The sequence below is a fragment of the Bemisia tabaci genome, chromosome 3 (genome assembly GCF_918797505.1).
Source record: "Bemisia tabaci chromosome 3, PGI_BMITA_v3".
NCBI classification, from domain to species: Eukaryota; Metazoa; Arthropoda; class Insecta; order Hemiptera; family Aleyrodidae; genus Bemisia; species Bemisia tabaci.
This window is the reverse complement of record NC_092795.1, coordinates 2,470,547-2,488,872: the sequence shown is the minus strand read 5'-3', so window position 1 is coordinate 2,488,872 and position 18,326 is coordinate 2,470,547. Positions and strand designations below refer to the sequence as shown.

General features: G+C 37.9%; 2 protein-coding genes across 7 annotated transcripts in view; both read left to right on the top strand.

Moving 5' to 3' along the window:
• Nucleotides 1-16,003, top strand: part of LOC109043337 (cytoplasmic FMR1-interacting protein-like) — a 29,106-nt gene extending 13,103 nt beyond the window's left edge. Inside the window, exons 4-7 of one of the 6 annotated variants that reach the window (XM_072297660.1) lie at nucleotides 2,879-3,046; nucleotides 6,805-6,861; nucleotides 9,273-9,322; nucleotides 13,799-16,003. In XM_072297660.1, coding sequence (XP_072153761.1) covers nucleotides 2,879-2,926 — 48 coding nt within the window. In that variant the 3' untranslated portion in view covers nucleotides 2,927-3,046; nucleotides 6,805-6,861; nucleotides 9,273-9,322; nucleotides 13,799-16,003. The remainder of the gene's footprint in view (nucleotides 1-2,878; nucleotides 3,047-6,804; nucleotides 6,862-9,272; nucleotides 9,323-13,798) is intronic. The other 5 variants (XM_072297656.1, XM_072297659.1, XM_072297658.1 and 2 more) reach the window with 5 other exon arrangements.
• Nucleotides 16,004-16,165: 162 nt separating this feature from the next.
• LOC109043291 (ankyrin repeat domain-containing protein 13C) overlaps nucleotides 16,166-18,326 on the top strand; it is a 31,908-nt gene continuing 29,747 nt past the window's right edge. Inside the window, exons 1-2 of the mRNA XM_019060441.2 lie at nucleotides 16,166-16,689; nucleotides 18,079-18,120. Coding sequence (XP_018915986.2) covers nucleotides 16,572-16,689; nucleotides 18,079-18,120 — 160 coding nt within the window. The 5' untranslated portion in view covers nucleotides 16,166-16,571. The remainder of the gene's footprint in view (nucleotides 16,690-18,078; nucleotides 18,121-18,326) is intronic.

Sequence of the window (18,326 nt, the reverse complement as noted above, 5' to 3'; positions counted from 1 at the left end):
ATCCCTCATCAGGGTGTCTAGCGACCGGGAAAGTCAGGGAAGAAAAACGCAAAACCGGGGGAGAAGCGAACTCCCGTCGAAGATCGCGATTTTTTGCATAACTTTATGGCGCTTCGATACGCTGTGCAACAAAAAAAAATGACAAAAATGTCTCCCGGACGAGATAAGGTGATAACTATGTATTTTGAGGCGCTGAATCCGAATATGACCTCCGTTTTTTCCCATCACCCTCCAGTTTTCCGAAAAAGTCAATTTTACCCGGAAAAATGGCCATTTTGGGGCATTTTTGGTGTTTTTGCGACTATTACCCCCTGCAGAATGTAGGTAAAATTTTTCTCTGGTACGAAAAACGGCTATTACGATGTATTTTGAGCCGCTGAGTCCGAAAGTGACCTTCATTTTTCCCTGTCACCTCTCAGTTTTCCGGGAAAGCGACTTTGCCCTGGAAAATGAGCAAATTTGAAGTATATTTTTCATGCATGCCATTTATTTGTATAAATTTTCCTGGACCCGTGGTACAGTCATTCTTATGTGTTTTAAGCCGCTGGATCCGAATATGACCTCAGTTTTTTTCCATCACCCCCGAATTTTTCGGTAATGTCGATCTTTCAGAGCCTAAATTTGTGTATAAGCTTTCCCGGACTCAAAGGGGATCAAAAATGTATTTTAAACATGTCTGCGACGTGTGATACATCGATTCCTATGTATTTTGACTCGCTAAACCCGAATATGATCTTGGATTTTTCCGATCACCCACGATTTTCCCGGAAAATCGATTTTCCTTGGAAAACTAACTTTCTACCTAGGTGTTTTTCGGACGATTTTCCTGTTGCGAGGAGTCTAAGAAATTTTCTGAGATCCTCTCTAGATCCCTCCTGCTGTACCTATTAAGAGCAGCTGAATCCAAATTTGATCTCTATTCATCTCTGACAACCCCCCGTTTTCTGGAAAGTCCGATTTTTCCGGGAAAAAAGCTTTTCCGAACCGTCCCCACCTCCAGGGAAATTTGAAAAATTTTCTGCATGTGTGATACATCGATTCTTATGTAATTTGAGCTGGAAAACCCGAATTTGACCTCAGAAATTTGTTATCACCCACCATTTTTACGGAAAACTCGATTTTTTGGAAAAAATGGTTATTTTTGACCATTTACGGTGTTTTTGCGACTGTTACACCTTGTGGAATGTGCGTAAGATTTTTCTTGGCTACAAATTAGATTATGCATTAGGTATTGTGAGTCCCTGAGTCCGGAAATGGCTTCTATTTTTTTCTATGAGCCCTCAGTTTTGTAAAAAAGACACTTTTTGCAGGGAGATTGAGTTAAATTGACTTATTTTAGTCGGGCATGCAAGTCTTATTTAAATAATTATCCTGGATCCGTGAAGGGGAGATTCCTATGTAGTTTTAAATGCTGAATCAGAATATGACCTCCAATTTTTCCTATCACCCTCCATTTTGTCGGAAAAGTAGATTTTTCTTGGAGAACGTGTTTTTTGGTATATTTACAAAATTTTCCCAGAAAATCGAGTTTTCCGTAAAAATGGTGGGTGATAACGAATTTCTGAGGTCAAATTCGGGTTTTCCAGCTCAAATTACATAACAATCGATGTATCACACTTGCGGAAAATTTTTCAAATTTCCCTGGAGGTGGGGACGGTTCGGAAAAGCTTTTTTCCCGGAAAAATCTGACTTTCCAGAAATGGGGGGTTGTCAGAGATGAATAGAGGTCAAATTTGGATTCAGCTGCTCTTAATATAGCAGGAGAGATCCAGAGAGGATCTCAGAAAATTTCTTAGACTCCTCACAACAGGAAAATCGTCCAAAAAACACCTAGAAAGTTAGTTTTCTAAGGAAAATCGTGGGTGATCGGAAAAATCCAAGATCATATTCGGGTTTAGCGAGTCAAAATACATAGGAATCGATGTATCACACGTCGCAGACATGTTTAAAATACATTTTTGATCCCCTTTGAGTCCGGGAAAGCTTATACTTAAATTTAGGCTCTGAAAGATCGACATTACCGAAAAATTCGGGGGTGATGGAAAAAAACTGAGGTCATATTCGGATCCAGCGGCTTAAAACACACAAGAATGACTGTACCACGGGTCCAGGAAAATTTATACAAATAAATGGCATGCATGAAAAATATACTTCAAATTTGCTCATTTTCCGGGGAAAAGTCGCTTTCCCGGAAAACTGAGAGGTGACAGGGAAAAATGAAGGTCATTTTCGGACTCAGCGGCTCAAAATACATCGGAATAGTTGGTGATCATACGTGGTAGATTTGGTAGATAACACGGTGATGAATGAGGAAGTAACTGAAAGAAACTCATATTTCCAATCACATGGTGTATTTTGCAGTTTTTTTTTGGCACAAAGGGATGCGCTTCAGTGGAAAGGCAGTAACTAATAGAAAAGCATGAAGGGGGAAATGACGTTGACACAACTTGAGACGGAATGCATAGTCACTCCTTCAAAATATTCTCTCTCAAGGAAGTACCCAATTTGTGGTTGACTTTGGGATCGCGATATTTCTGAGGATTTCTTAGAAAAGGAAGGTTGTAAAAAATGCTTGAACTGTACATCCTTCAATTCTGATGAAGAAGAGGATAATTCTGGTTTGTCATCATTAACAATCATCTGATAGTAATTAGTGTCCTAAGCAAGTAAATAATTAGTTGAAAGGTTATGTTATTTAAAGTAGATAATTTTCCAGTTGCCTCCAACTTCGTAAAGAACATGAAAGTGTATTAGTCGTTCACTGTAGGAAAAATAGGCAGTATTGGGAAGTTATTTCTGGTCCTCCAAAGTGCTTTTATTGTTTCAAATTATTTATGAAAATTCATCTTTTGATCAACTATTGGATTCTCTCTTTCAGACATTCCAATGCGTGGGAGGAGGACAAGCTGGGGCCGTGGGCATGTAGGACCACCCACCGAAATAATTGCTCCACAACCTGCACAGCAACCTCCACTGCAGCCTTTACCACAACCTCCTCTGCAACCAGCACCTGCATCGATTCCTCCACAGGAGCCATGATGTCTGGGTAAGACATCTTATTAATATTATTGTGGAAATTACTCACAGTATTAATATTTCCCATTCCTGAGGGGGAAGCTAGGGTTAGGAATTAAAATTTGCACCGTAGATAACACATTTCGTATCACAAGGTTGGTTTAGACTTGGTCGGAACAGTGGAACTGTTGCAGGAACAAGTTGATGAAGAAAAATGTTACAACGGTGAATGAAACCTTCAATGTTAATGCTAAGTAAATATGAATGGTATGTGAATCCAAAGTAAATGCTAGAAAGAAAAAACTTGGATACTTGAGGCTTCTGACGTTGAAAGATTTGTTTACAGTTAAAACATTTTTGTTCATCACCTCTTTCCTGCAACTATCAGGGTCCGTTCTCTGAGTCGGCCAAGGCTCATGGTCAATAAGGTGAAATAGTAGAACAAACTTGAATGCAAAACCACTATACTTCTCCCAGAAGTTTAGGAGTGGTAATTTTAAAAAAATTAAAAAAGGGGCAGATTTTAAATAGAAGAGACTTCCAAAAGTAAGTATCTTTTTGCTGAAACTTCTACACTACTGCATTAAATTAAAATCTGTAAGAAACCGCTTATTGGTCATAATGTCAGCTTTTTAACGAGCTATAGTATTTTAAATTTTGTTCAGTAGAATGGCAGAAAAGTTATTTTTTTGTGAACCCACCTCACCACCAAACGGGTTTAAAATTCCATGTTGGTACATCGGCGCAGCAACTACTCGGTGTCAAAGTGCAATCACGATTTTGTAACATCAGACAGCCACAATTCTTAGCTAAAGGTTCCTTTTTTATAAGATCACCAAAAATGCACCACAATGTGGACATCAGCGCGGTATTAGTTGTATTTCAGCTACTTTTTGTGAAATTGCTTCACAAGCTAGGGGGCTTTCGTATCAAATCATGGAGTTACCCAGAAATCTCGTTCATCTATAAGGAGTTGTATGCTGAGGGGATTAATAAGCTTGTCCAACATTACATTTTATCTCACGTCTTGTTTAAATTTCGGACGGACTGGTAGCGTGAAATTTTGGACCCATGTGGTCCGGAGGTGAGTTCACAAAAACAACTTTTTTGACATTCTGCTGAACCAAATTTTAACACGTTGACTGCCACGGTGTTTTAGGTACTTATTTCCCCCGGCGCCATAGCCTTTTCTTTTTGGTATTTTTTTTAGAATTGACTATATCAAACCTAAACTTCATAGACCTTCGTAATATTCTTTCAGCTTTCAGCCTGAAGCCGCCGGTCGTTACGACCGGTATGGCCTCCGGTGAAAAATAATGCACCGGAGGCCACGCCGGTCGTCCGGCCGGTCGTGTGTTCCTTGAGAATCAGCAACGTTGCGTGACTCGCGCGCAGTCAACCCACAACCTTGAACGGCATGGAATTAATGGTAAGGACTGGTAAAACTGGGTAGGAGACAAACCCAGATACCCCCTAACACCGAGTTTCAGGCGAATCCATCGGCAAAAAGTCGAGGTTGCCAATTGTTGACCATTTTGAACTTTAATCGGCGGCCATTTTGAAAAATTAGGGTTTTTTTAAAAATCTAACGTCAAATTCGTTTTTCTCGTGCCAAAATACCCCCAGATACCGAATTTCAGGTGAATCCATTGGCAAAAAATCGAGTTTGTTAAATTTTCGGCCATTTTGAACTTTGACCGGCCGCCATTTTAAACTTTGACCGGCCGCCATTTTGAAACGGTTTGAGATAATGACTTCGGGTTTGCGCGAAAAAATTTCTTTTTTTATGTTCTTTCGAACGAGGTATCACAAAGGGGGTCTTCCCATTTGAAAAAAAAAGTTAGGGTCCGTAACCCCCCCCCCTCCCCAAGGGGGGCCCCCCAAAATTTTTTTTGGGGGGGGTTCAAAAAGTAGCTCCCTTTGATCTAGGAACACCCTCCAAGTTTCAAATCTCTACCTCAATTAGGTCAAAAGTTAGGAGGGGGGAGGGGACTTTTCGAACACCCTGTATTTTACCTTTTGACCCCTACCTCCCCCCCTTCCTAAAAAATTGTTCCTCCTTTTTTTAAAATTTATTTTTCAAGTTAAGCCAAAATTTAAAGGTCTAAAATTAATATTGAGGTAAAAAACCAACGATTGTAATTATATTCTAATTTATTAAAACAAAAAAAATAGCGAAAAAGAAAATTAAAGTTGAAAGAGAAAAAATCCCCCCCCCCTCCCAATTGTTATTCCCCTTTTTTAATTTATTTTTCAAAATGCGTACAAATTCTAAGGTTTGTAACTAATATTAAGCAAAGAAAACAACACTATTGTAATTTTATTGTATTAATAAATAAAGATGATAAAGAAAAAGATTCATGAAAATGAAAAAAATAAAAATCCCCCCCCCCCAAAAAAAAAAAAAAAAAAAAAAAAAAAATTCAGTGGTGCATTCTCTTGCTGGGGCCATGCCGGTCGTGAGCCATAAGCGTATACACGGCTCCGCCGGTCGCTGGCCTCACAGTAGCCTAGTAATGCGAGCGAGCGGGTCCCGGTCGAAACGACCGGCGTGGCCCCGGCAGAACCCTTCGAGGCCGGTTGATACGACCGGCGTGGCAGTCAACGTGTTAAAGGAAAAATAAAACCTTGCTAGAAAGGGGACATCATGACCAATGAACAGTTTTTTTCAGACCTTTATTTCATGCAGTAGTAAAGAAGTTATGGCAAAAAGATACTTTTATTTGGAACGACCCTCGTACATAAGTAAAGTTGCAATGGTTACAGTCGAAAAAAAATTACAAGTGGAATAGGATGTGCATTTCATATTCCTATTTTCATATGTTGGAATGTAGTAGGTCCAATTCATAGCAGTTCAAAAAACAAATTTCAGTTAAAGAGGCTGGCAATTTGTCAACGATTATGATGTACTTGAGGGGAGGTAAGGAAAGACTCAATACATCTAGACTATCCATAGCACAAAGGCTGCCATAACTTGGCTTAGAACCTCATTTTCTCTCCCTCTCCTGATATTTTCTGAGAACCAGACAATGATACATGTTTGAGGGGTATTTAAGAAAGACAGTTCAACGTCTACTTTTTTGATTGGTGGCATTTTCCATCGTGAATTGTCACGATAAGCAATCATAGTTGGCAACAGGGTAAGAACTTTGATAATTCAGGTGCCCTCCTCATCGTCGCCGTTAGGGAATGAGGGACTCACTCTGTTCTTTAAGGAAACTGAAAATAGGGTTATATTTGACCTTCAAAATAAATATGTATAGGAGGGAAAAAAAAATAAATGATGCAGTAGATTTGCAGCTGATAATTAAGTTCAATTGTTTGCACAGTCTCCTAAGTCATTGTTATTGGACTGTGTCCAATTGATCTTGTCCATTGTCTTTTGGAAGGAAAAATCACAAGAAAAATTGTAATTTTAAAGCAGGCGTTGGTTCCAGAATTAGGTTTGGCAATTGAGACGAAGAATTTTTACTTCCAACAAATCCGTTATCTAAGTTTTCGAACTTGTTATCAAAATTTATCAGTATTTTGGGAATCTCGCCCCTTTTTGTTTTTCATCTAATCAAATTTTATCTGAGAAAAGTTGTTCAAAGTAGCGGAAAATCAAAGTTTTTTTCAAAGTTGGTCCAGGAAGAGCTGAGTGTGTTTCGGCATTCCTTTTTCATGAGTGTACACTCCCTACCAAATGAGGTTATGTTGTTAAACAGGATTACTGTTTTTAGGGGTTACTGTAATTCTTTTAGTAAAGGTTCCTTCTTTTAATTATACTATTGAAAATTCGTGTTGCAGGAGAAATAACAATCAGTTCCGAAGAGGAGCCGCCATCCGCAGACACATTGAGAACTGGTAAGTGAAAGTATTTACAACATCGGAACTTGGCAACCATAAAAATACAGATTTTATCACTATTTTATCAGATGAATAAAGGAAAGAAGGGCACAGTAATTAATTTCAAGGTGTATTTGTTTGGATCCAAATTGTTGATGGGTTGCAGAAACACAGAATTTTCAGAGGACAGTAGACCAATTGCAAGTCTCTGATAGCGTATCTTCTAGATGAACCAAGCTCAAATTGGTTGTATCAAAAAGAGAAAAAAGTCATCACAAGAAGGAATGTAATTTTCTAGGTGTATTTTTAGGGCTGATCTCGAAACTTACGTTGGGTTTTCTGGATCCTCACGGTATGCTTGGAAAAATCAAATTTTGCATGTACTCCAAAAAAAAATCGCAGTTTACCACAGGAAATTCAGTTGTTTGGGAACTGAGTAAATAATACAGGACAGGGGAAAGGAAAGAAGAGCCAATTATCGCATCAACCTGAGTGGATCAGTTATCATTTTGTTACCATCTAAATTTATGTTGAATTGTGTGATTCTCGGATGTGACATATGTGTCTCCTTTTCTTTCCCCAATGGGCCTGTTGCAAACTTTTGCTAGAGCAAAAATAAGAGTTGTTTCTTGTAGATAATGCCTCAAAAATCACGATGAGCGCATCGGCAAAGTCTGAAATGCACTCATAACTTCACAATCTGCGTAAGAAATTTGCGTTTTTTTAAGCTTCCCGCTTCAAAAACGATACTACGGCACAGGTGAACATTTTGTTAGAGGAGTCGCTCCATCGTCGGCGATATTCATCATGGCCGACGCTTGCGCGCAGTTCCGCGCGTAATTCGAGGAGAGTTCAAGGTCAATCAATTCGGGCGTGGAAAATATGAACGTTAACACACCGATTGTTATCTGGTCTAATCCAGTTCAGGTGTTATCTCGTCCCATCAAACGTGTTTTGGCGGATTGGCGTCGGCCATGATGATTATTGCCGACGATGGAACGACTCCTCTTACAAAATGTTCACCTGTGCCGTAGTATCGTTTTTGAAGCGGGAAGCTCAAAAAACCGCAAATTTCTTACGCAGACTGTGAAGTTATGAGTGCATTTCAGACTTTGCCGATGCGCTCATCGTGATTTTTGAGGCATTATCTATAAGAAACAACTCTTATTTTTGCTCTAGCAAAAGTTTGCAACAGGCCCATTGGAAGTAGGTGATTGTCAAATGCACCTTTTCAAAATCATTGCGAAAAGCCCACCTAGAATCAGTGACAAATTTTAGGCGATCCGAAGTGTCTGTTGACCAGTAGCCTGATTATTGATGCTCATGTCAGCACAAAAAGACTTAAAAAATCGATCAGTTAAAAGATTATCATGTGTTAGCCTGCTGACAAAGCCTGATAAAGCTTTAACAATCAGGCTGTAGTGTCTCATGGTTGCTTGAATGAATTCAGGGGAGAATTACATTTTTGCCGGTAAATGAAGAGCAAAGAGGAGACTTGGATATCAGAAGTGACAACAAATTTATTAAGGATATTTTTGGTAAACAGGCATTAGTGCCATTAAGCCCATTTTCAGGAGTACAAGATTTCTGAATCCTCGTAAGATGGCGTATCCAATAAAATGAATGTAGCTTATACATGTTTCTGTACAATAGAAATGAACTAAAGATCATAGAGAGAGAATGGAATGCGAATTTTACAAAGTTTTCATGTTTATGGGGGAACATATAACCCTGATCCACTGTATAGTCGTCATCTCTACCCCTGCATCATCCATGCGTTGGCAACTAATGGACAAAGACTTCAGTACTCTAATTTTTCTGTTTAAAATGAGAAAGGCGACATGTTTTTAGTTACAAACCCACCCCTCTCAATTACCATTCATGTTGAAAAAAAAACTTAAATAATAAGGAACATATCATCTCAGCAGCAGAAAGTCTCTTGCCAATAAAAGAACTTGTGCATGTTTTCAAACAAAAAAAACAAAGAAAAAAAAATATGTTAGAAACCCGCACAGGGTAGCCATCTGCTGTTTTCCATACCCCTTTTCAAAGGTTCAGCAAGTCACAAAGGAATTAGAGTTTAGGCGCAGTTTAAGTAATGGAGGAAGTACATGGTGTTCAATCTTCAATTAGGGATTTTCTCCGAAATAAAATTTTCGGTATACAATCTTTTACTTTCGAATACTCAATGCTGAGGTTCAAAATGAAACAAACTCTACTCATTAGGTGCTCGTTATGTTATCACAAGCCGGAAACATTGACTAGAAAAGCATGATGATAGATATATGTAGTTGTGTCTACAGTGAAATATAATCATTGACTGAAGTTTACTGTTTTTCAAATTTGTGATTTCGAAATCACACTTATGTACTGAACTGTACGAAATTCCCTGATTAGTTAACTTGGACGTTTTTTTTTTTCATTCACAGATGCAGTAGATTATACGGGATGCAGCTCTTGCGACAAGCCTGATAACTAGGTGAGTTTTCAATTTTTTGCCAGTACACTTAAAAATTGTATACGTAGTAAATCATTCTTGGAAGTGAAGGGTTTTTCCTTAAGATTTTACTCCTCCTTCAGGTTAGCCAAAGATAATCAGCTTTTTTACAAATTTTGTTTTTACCCATCTTTTCAAGTATGGTCTATGAGGACAAGATTTAAAAAGTTCCCCGAGAAAATCTGCTTAAAAAGTTTTTCAATAGTGCAATGACCAAGCTGTTTATTATTTTTGTTGTTTTAAATTTTCTGATACTGAGGACACTTTTCGTATTCGTCAACTAAGATATGTTTCGAAATAATGCGGTGAGATGAAACGGATGCTACAGATACAAATTTTCGGAAGTGAGAACTTGTCAATGAGCCTCTAGACAGGGTAAGAACTGGAGGCTCTAAGCACATGAATCTGCATCAGAATTTCGCGTAGAATTCAATGGTACAAACGGGAATTCATGAAACCAACTAATAAGCGAGATATTTGCGTAAATAGACTGCGCATTTTTGTAAATCCCGCTCGCCTAATATACGAATGACGTCACATTTGTAGCCAATAGGATTGTCGCAGCGCTGCGCAGCGCCGACTGAGCATCGGCCATCGAAAACGTCCAACGCTCCCAACGCCGGGATCGTAAACAAACGAAAATTGATAACAGGAAGGACCCAAGCACCCAAGCAACTCGAAATCTTTTAATTTTCATTAATTACAGTCCATGTTCGACTTCAAGAAAGCATTTGACAACCATTTTCCTCGTATTTTATAACCTGGAGCCACAGCCTATCGGCTCATTGTAATGTGCACTCTGAGAATCAGTTCCACAAGTCCAAACCCTGACATTCTTTTCTTTGACCATTCTCTTTTCATTCTCGCCACAATTTAAGTGTTATGCAGTTTCTTTATCTAAAATATGTGGTCTTGAATTCATTCAGGAGTCAGAAGTTTACCTTTCTTTTAGTATTACAGCCCTTTGACCCCTCAAACTTCACCGATATGACCTCATGTAGTTCAAGGTTTCTCTGGCCCGAACCGAGTGATTACACATCTGAGGTGTGTCTCATGGTTCTTCAAATTAGCAGTTTAGAACTAAATTAGGGACTACAGTGACTCAATCCAGTTCTGCTTTCTTGTTCAATGTTTGTTATCAGTGTCTGTTCTTTTTCGTGACCAATCTAGTGCATGCACTGTTACGCTATAAGTACAGGTATTATTGCTTTTTTCCTGCTGTCAGACCTTTTTCTTAAGCCTGCTGATTCACCACAGAATCTGCCCTAGTTGTGTAAATAATTTGGTGTGTAGTTATTGAGTTAATACCTCCTTGCGGTGATGCAAACTTTCTCAGATCCGTCATAAGTGGGTATTGCATTTAGACGATCACTCGGACCAGATGAAATCACTGCCCTAGCAGCTTCAAATTTATACTTTGATCTCTGATTCACTAATAAATAACACTTTATGGTGTCATTTATATTTAATCAGTTCAAAGCTAATTCGACAATGAATCATCAATGGACCGATCGAAAAAGGAATTTGAACTGATTGAACTGATTAAATATAAATGACACCATAAAGTGTTATTTATTAGTGAATCAGAGATCAAAGTATAAATTTGAAGCTGCTAGGGCAGTGATTTCATCTGGTCCGAGTGATCGTCTAAATGCAATACCCACTTATGACGGATCTGAGAAAGTTTGCATCACCGCAAGGAGGTATTAACTCAATAACTACACACCAAATTATTTACACAACTAGGGCAGATTCTGTGGTGAATCAGCAGGCTTAAGAAAAAGGTCTGACAGCAGGAAAAAAGCAATAATACCTGTACTTATAGCGTAACAGTGCATGCACTAGATTGGTCACAAAAAAGAACAGACACTGATAACAAACATTGAACAAGAAAGCAGAACTGGATTGAGTCACTGTAGTCCCTAATTTAGTTCTAAACTGCTAATTTGAAGAACCATGAGACACACCTCAGATGTGTAATCACTCGGTTCGGGCCAGAGAAACCTTGAACTACATGAGGTCATATCGGTGAAGTTTGAGGGGTCAAAGGGCTGTAATACTAAAAGAAAGGTAAACTTCTGACTCCTGAATGAATTCAAGACCACATATTTTAGATAAAGAAACTGCATAACACTTAAATTGTGGCGAGAATGAAAATAGAATGGTCAAAGAAAAGAATGTCAGGGTTTGGACTTGTGGAACTGATTCTCGGAGTGCACATTACAATGAGCCGATAGGCTGTGGCTCCAGGTTATAAAATACGAGGAAAATGGTTGTCAAATGCTTTCTTGAAGTCGAACATGGACTGTAATTAATGAAAATTAAAAGATTTCGAGTTGCTTGGGTGCTTGGGTCCTTCCTGTTATCAATTTTCGATTGTTTACGATCCCGGCGTTGGGAGCGTTGGACGTTTTCGATGGCCGATGCTCAGTCGGCGCTGCGCAGCGCTGCGACAATCCTATTGGCTACAAATGTGACGTCATTCGTATATTAGGCGAGCGGGATTTACAAAAATGCGCAGTCTATTTACGCAAATATCTCGCTTATTAGTTGGTTTCATGAATTCCCGTTTGTGCCATTGAATTCTACGCGAAATTCTGATGCAGATTCATGTGCTTAGAGCCTCCAGTTCTTACCCTGTCTAGAGGCTCATTGGAAATGTGGAGCTTGTGGTGATAAAACGGTTGCAAATGAGGATTAGGTACGAAACTTGTGTAAATTTAATGATGATGGTATTATCCTCCAGAAAATTTTGAAGAGAGATTTCATGCATGTTTTTTCCCCCTTCATATCCTTGAAATTGAGATAAGAGAAGCTTTCGAAGGGATAATGGCAAATTATAATATGAAGACCTCGAATTACTAAAGGTTATAAGCCTTGGCCTGATATAATTAAGTCAAGTTTTCAAAACGTCAATGAAGTCCTAGACTATTTGCATTCCTCTAAGATGATGTTTTGAAGCCAAAGCTGAAGGAGGACTAAAACTAATGGAAGATTATTGAGTTTTTTCAAAGAGCGTACCGGTATGTCAGTTCATTGTCCAGTGGACTTGTGGATGCAGAAAACTTCATCCAACTAGAAATAGGCAGATGACAGTGAATGGCATAAGAGACACGTATGTTCTTTATAGGAAGAGAAAAAAAAACTTTTGGTGAGGCAGCCATTGGTAAAATAGAATTACTTTTTTGGATCTCAAGGTATGTGGTCCTCTTGACCAGTGATGTTTTTAATCCTTGGCTTATCATGTGTTACACAAATTTCAATCGTTTCATGTAGAGGCCGCTCATGTCCATTCTTCCTGTCTTGAGTTTTTTTGAGTTGATAATACATTCGAGAGTTGAATTTAATGATGACTGTGGCATTATTACTTGTTTTACACTTTGATGGTGGTGTCAAATCTTGAAAATTATTATGAGCACAAGAAAACTAAAAGCTGGAAAAATATACATTACAGACTTTCGCACAACATGACTCAATTATGAAATGATAAACGCCAGAAAAGATGAATTTTGAAACTTAGAATTATGGTTTACATAACTTGGCAACACCTCATAAGGGGCAGGGTTGCCACAGTCAGGGAATTTTATAAAGTCAGGGAAAACTGGGAAATGTCAGGGAAAATTTGTTGAATCTTCTTCATTTGCTTTCTATTTTGGGTTTGATGTTTCAAACTACAAATTTTTGTCAAATTATGTCTTCTTAGCCATTCGCCATATCTTCATTTGTCAGGGAATTTCACCAAAATGTATCAGGGAAATGTCGGGGAATTTCATTTTCTAAATTTTGTGGCAACCCTGTCTGATCGAATGACTATCCCATCCCACCTATAATAGTTACCCGACCTATGTCAGCAATTCTTTCGTTCACGATAACTATCGTTAGATTTACGTTAGCTTCTTCAAATTTTGCAATTTTGTCCATTTTGGTCTTATGAAGAACTGTATAAATGTTCGGTTAAATCGCATTTACCGTTTACTTATAAACGGTAATTAACGTAAGTGCCCTACTTACGCTGTTTTCCACTAAACTGTTTTTATGAAAGTTCCATTCCTTGGTTTCCTTGGTAACCTTTGTTTGCTATCAGCTGATGTTTTATTTCAATTTATTTTTTTATTTTTTTCATTTTTTTTCTTTCTTTTTTTAATAAATCATCGCTAGGTTAGTTCTAATTTTTTTGCCAGCATTTATTCTACCTCCCCCCCCCCCCAACCCGCAGCTCATTTTTCTAGCTCCAACACCCTCTCCCCACAACTCATTTTTCTATCGATTTTATCATGTTTTTTGTATGGCATGTCTTGCTCCCCTACCACCATTTTTTCGGGGTTATAGATATTTTAGCGGCCTCTAGACCCATGACTCCAGTCACGGGCATTTCGCTAGTTACTTTAATAACCGTAACTTGCTCTGCTATTCCACTTACTTGACAGTTGATGATTATTTCTTTTCTCATGTTTTCAGATGCTTGAATCAGGCAGCCTAGAACACATGTCTTCAAAGAAAATGCCAACTATTTTCGTTCCTCAATGATTACTTTAAGACGGAATTGACTCTGCTCAAAATTGTTTTACTTCTCTCTTACTGCCTTTTTAAACAATATATATTTTTTTTTAATTTAATGGTCATTTTGTTTACTTGCTAATTATAATATTCATTTATTAGTGTTTAAATACGTTAGTGAGTTGCTTGTGTAACACTGATTTTTGTTTCTTTTTTTGGAAACTTGAATGAATTTCATGCGCTCATGTAAACAAGCTCGTTCTTAGACTAACAGTGCAAATATGGCAAATTTCACCTAAGCCTTTCTTTAGCACGTTCAACCCATATTTTGTACTTGTATCCCCTTGAAATATCATAACGTTAGTAAGTCAACAGGGAATTACTGATTTTTTGTTTTGTTTTCAAGTACTTAAATAAATTTTCTTTTTTCTACTACCTTATGTCTATTTATCAACATCTCTTTTTTCATACACCATTTTTTCTCATGACTAATATTAGTGAGTGAAATATTTTTTCATGTGTGTTTTAAATTCTTCCAGTCATTTATTGACTAATAATAGTCGCATTTTGTTCCTGAAGGCCACAAATTTTTTATTTCTCCCTATTTTCTGAATCTGATTGTCTTGAGATGGCTTTATGGCGAAAGTCTCAAAACACTTTCCTCATTTGGAATGTTTCAAGAAGAGCTGATGATGTTTCATTTTCATTTAAATTTTTTCCTTACAATGAAAATCAGTGAATTATTCATAATTTTACCAAATATTCTGCACATGATGCAGGATAACCAGCAAAAATGTCAAGAAATAATGTTCCTTAGCTTATCGTAAGTAATACAGGCAATGTGTCAAGAAATCATCAACGTTGCAAAAAGAGACATTCAATTTTCAACAACGACTAACATTGGTTGAAAAATAAGAGTGACCATGAGTGAGAAACTCATTAATTTTAAACCATGAACGTTTTGCAGGATTTAAAATAGATTACTAAAATCTTAACCTCTTTACAAAAGAGAGATGAAGTTTCGTAGATTTTGAATCACTAAGGGGCTACGTCCCAGTAAATAATCACTGAAAGAAAAAAAAAATCTTAAATTTGCCGCCAAGAAGTATTCTCTCTTGAATCAAGAATTCTGATCATAATCAGCTTATTACAAACTATATACATGCTTAATTCAATATTTTCATTCATGTATCAAGAAAAATTTAGCTTGAATAAAGATATAAAAAAATTCTTGGCGGCCAATTCAAGAATCATCATGCATCATAATGGATACGGCAACATTGCTCGTGATACCCCCCTTTGTTTTTCTCGAAATTTTCTGATGATGATTCTGGGTGTCCATACTCAATATAAAATCTTTCAAATTGGATGAACAAATGAAATTAATGAAACGACAGTCCTGCTCCGAATTTACGCGACTCGCGAATTATTGATGATGCAGCAATTCGGCAACATTGCAGAAAATTGCCCCCTTGGATTTTTTTAAATTTTCCAAGGATGATTCTTGGTGTGCATACTCAATATCTTATGCGTCTAAAGGGGATGCACAAATGAAAATTTGAAAACCTCAGAGCCTGCCCTGAATTTACGCGATTTGCGAATTATGAATGATGCAGCAATGCGACAACATTCCTGGAGATTTCCCCCTTGGATATTCTCGAAATTTTCCAAGGATGATTCTGGGTGTGCATACTCAATATCTTTTGCGTCAAAGGGGATGCACAAATGAAAACTTGAAAACCTCAGAGCCTGCCCTGAATATACGCGACTCGCGAATTATGGATGATGGAGCAATTTAACAACATTGCATGAAATTTCCCCTTTGAATTTTCTCGAAATTTTCGGAGAATGGTCTTCGATATCTATCCTCAATAAATATAATCCGTCAAATCGGATGATTTGATTTTCTTTTTCTCATAAAAATAAAAGTCAAAGGGGATGCACAAATGAAAATTTGAAAACCTCAGAGCCTGCCCTGAATATACGCGACTCGCGAATTATGGATGATGGAGCAATTCAACAACATTGCATGAAATTTCCCCTTTGAATTTTCTCGAAATTTTCGGAGGATGGTCTTCGATATCTATCCTCAATAAATATAATCCGTCAAATCGGATGATTTGATTTTCTTTTTCTCATAAAAATAGAGGACTCAAAAGGGATTAATTAATTAATTTAATTAATTAACGGTAAACATTGATCCCGGAACAAATTCCGCTGGTTTATGAAGGTTCCGGATCTTTTCCGGATCTCTCAGAATACTACCTGTTCCGAGAACATCGGACATCAACTTTGTAGGTAACTCTGTCTCTATCTGTAGCTCACTTCAGTCACTTTGAATCGTGAGTGTGTGAGTGAGTAGTGAGTAATGACAGCTCAATTGTTCGCTTTGTTTAAGCTCCTTTTCTTCATGTTTTCTTAATGTTAATGTTAAATTTAAGTACGCCTATTCCTTGGTTCGCTTTTGTGACTCAATTTATCAGCCAAGCTTCGTTTCTTCAATTATCTCCAATCGTTTGTGGTGTTTTGCTATTCGCTGATAAGGCACTGATTTACTGACTCTTTTTGATTCTACAAATCTTTATCAAAATCTCAAGTACTTTCTAATGTTTTCTACCGTGCAATTATCGTGACATTTGCGTCATACCGCTGCAACCAAAGTGATACGTTAAAATTTATGAAACTGTCAATTATGTCCACTTTTATACTCTTATCAATGAAAGCTCCATGAAGAATGGCAGAGGACAATTATACCTACCCTCTCCACGAAAATGTTTTCTTCGGAAATATCGTCAAGCTGAATGCTTTAGTAGAAAGCGAAGCTCATGACATTGCTCAAAAAGATAAGCATGGTGAGATGATCAATCAGCTTTCTTCCTTTGTCACTTTATGATAGCCAAGATTCGAACTGGTTAATCCTAACCTCTAAATAATACCCAACAAAGGAGCTGCAAAAGCACGGATTTTTAAAGCCATTTTAAGCAAGATGGTATGCCTATGGCTACAATCAGTTGTAGGTCACAACTAGATCAGAATTTGAGCTGTCTTAGTTCATAATTCAATTCTTATTGTGCTCGACCTCTAAAGAAGGAGCGTGTAAGAGGACTACCCCACTGCCGATTCTTGGATGTGTAAAACATGCTCCTTCCCCGATATATTTAGGGGAAGAAATTGTTGCCAAGTGAAAGCTTTAAATTTATGTTAGGTATTGGCGCGATGTTATATGCCTGCTAGACTGGGGGCCCATAGGTATCCCACTGTTTCATTGAATTATGCTCTCCACAGGCGGTTGATCAGAATTTTCTCACTACAAATTCATCCCTCTCATAATTACACATTTGACGAAGTTGAAGTTTGAACAAGGCTTGATGTAAAATTTTGAAGGGTTAAAAGGTGAAAATGGTTGGGGGAAAAAAGGTCCTTACTTTTGAAATGTGAATGCAATTTTTCGGAAAGCTGATGAGAAAAGTATGGAAAGCCAGCAGGCTGGCGCACGAAAACAAGGAAGCTTGAAAGATTTTTCACCGCTAGTAAAGTTCACGCAGAATAAGTTTATGCACTTTTAGACCATGGCAAAAGATCTGCGATCTTGATACTTACCCCTTTGACGTTACAAGATCTTTTATTGCAGTCCAAAAGTGCATACTTAAACTTATTTGGACGAATTTATGCTGACTGGAACCACGTGCAAGTGGAAAGATGGGGTGCGCTTGCGGTGAGCTGGATAAGAAACTTGTAGAAGTGGATACAGTTCCTTTTGAGAAAATGGAAAAGCGGAATTTGACATTAAATCAAAAGGAACTGAGCGCTAACTTACGAGCCATGGAAATTTGACAAGAGCCTTGTGCACAGGGCTCATCAGTTAAAGAACACTAATCGTCGAGCTCCCTGTCGACGTCGAGCCCGGTCGTCACCGCGGATGTCACTGGCGCTTTAAAATCCCCATTCACTCTTATGGCCCTGAACTAACGAGCAAACCCCATCCTTGCACTTGCTCATAGTTGCATTCAGCATAAATACGTCCATTTGAAGTGGACTTTAGTGGGCTTTAGCAAAATACCTCTTGATGATCCTGTCTTGTCATTTTAGTGAGGAAATTCAAAGCTAGAAACATCAGTATGGTAGTGGAAGTCTCTCAACTGAGCTGACTAATTTCACTAAATTACTTTTTAGCATCAATGCAATTCACTCTTTGAATCCTACCATGTGAAGTTAATTTCCAATTATTTTTTATCTCTCAGGAAATACTCCGTTGCACTTGGCGGTTATGCTCGGCAGAGAAGGTAATTCACTTTCTGAACATCTCCTGCTTTTTTTCCCCTCTATTGAACTATTGCATGAATGAGTTACTATCCTAGATATAAATAATTTTTAAGTATAAAAACTTAATTGGAAGGAACAATCCTCGAAAAGGTTGCAAGTTTATCTTATATTTCATTTGTCCACTGGTTGTTTGTTTGTCAACTTCTACAACAAATTTTGTTTATTT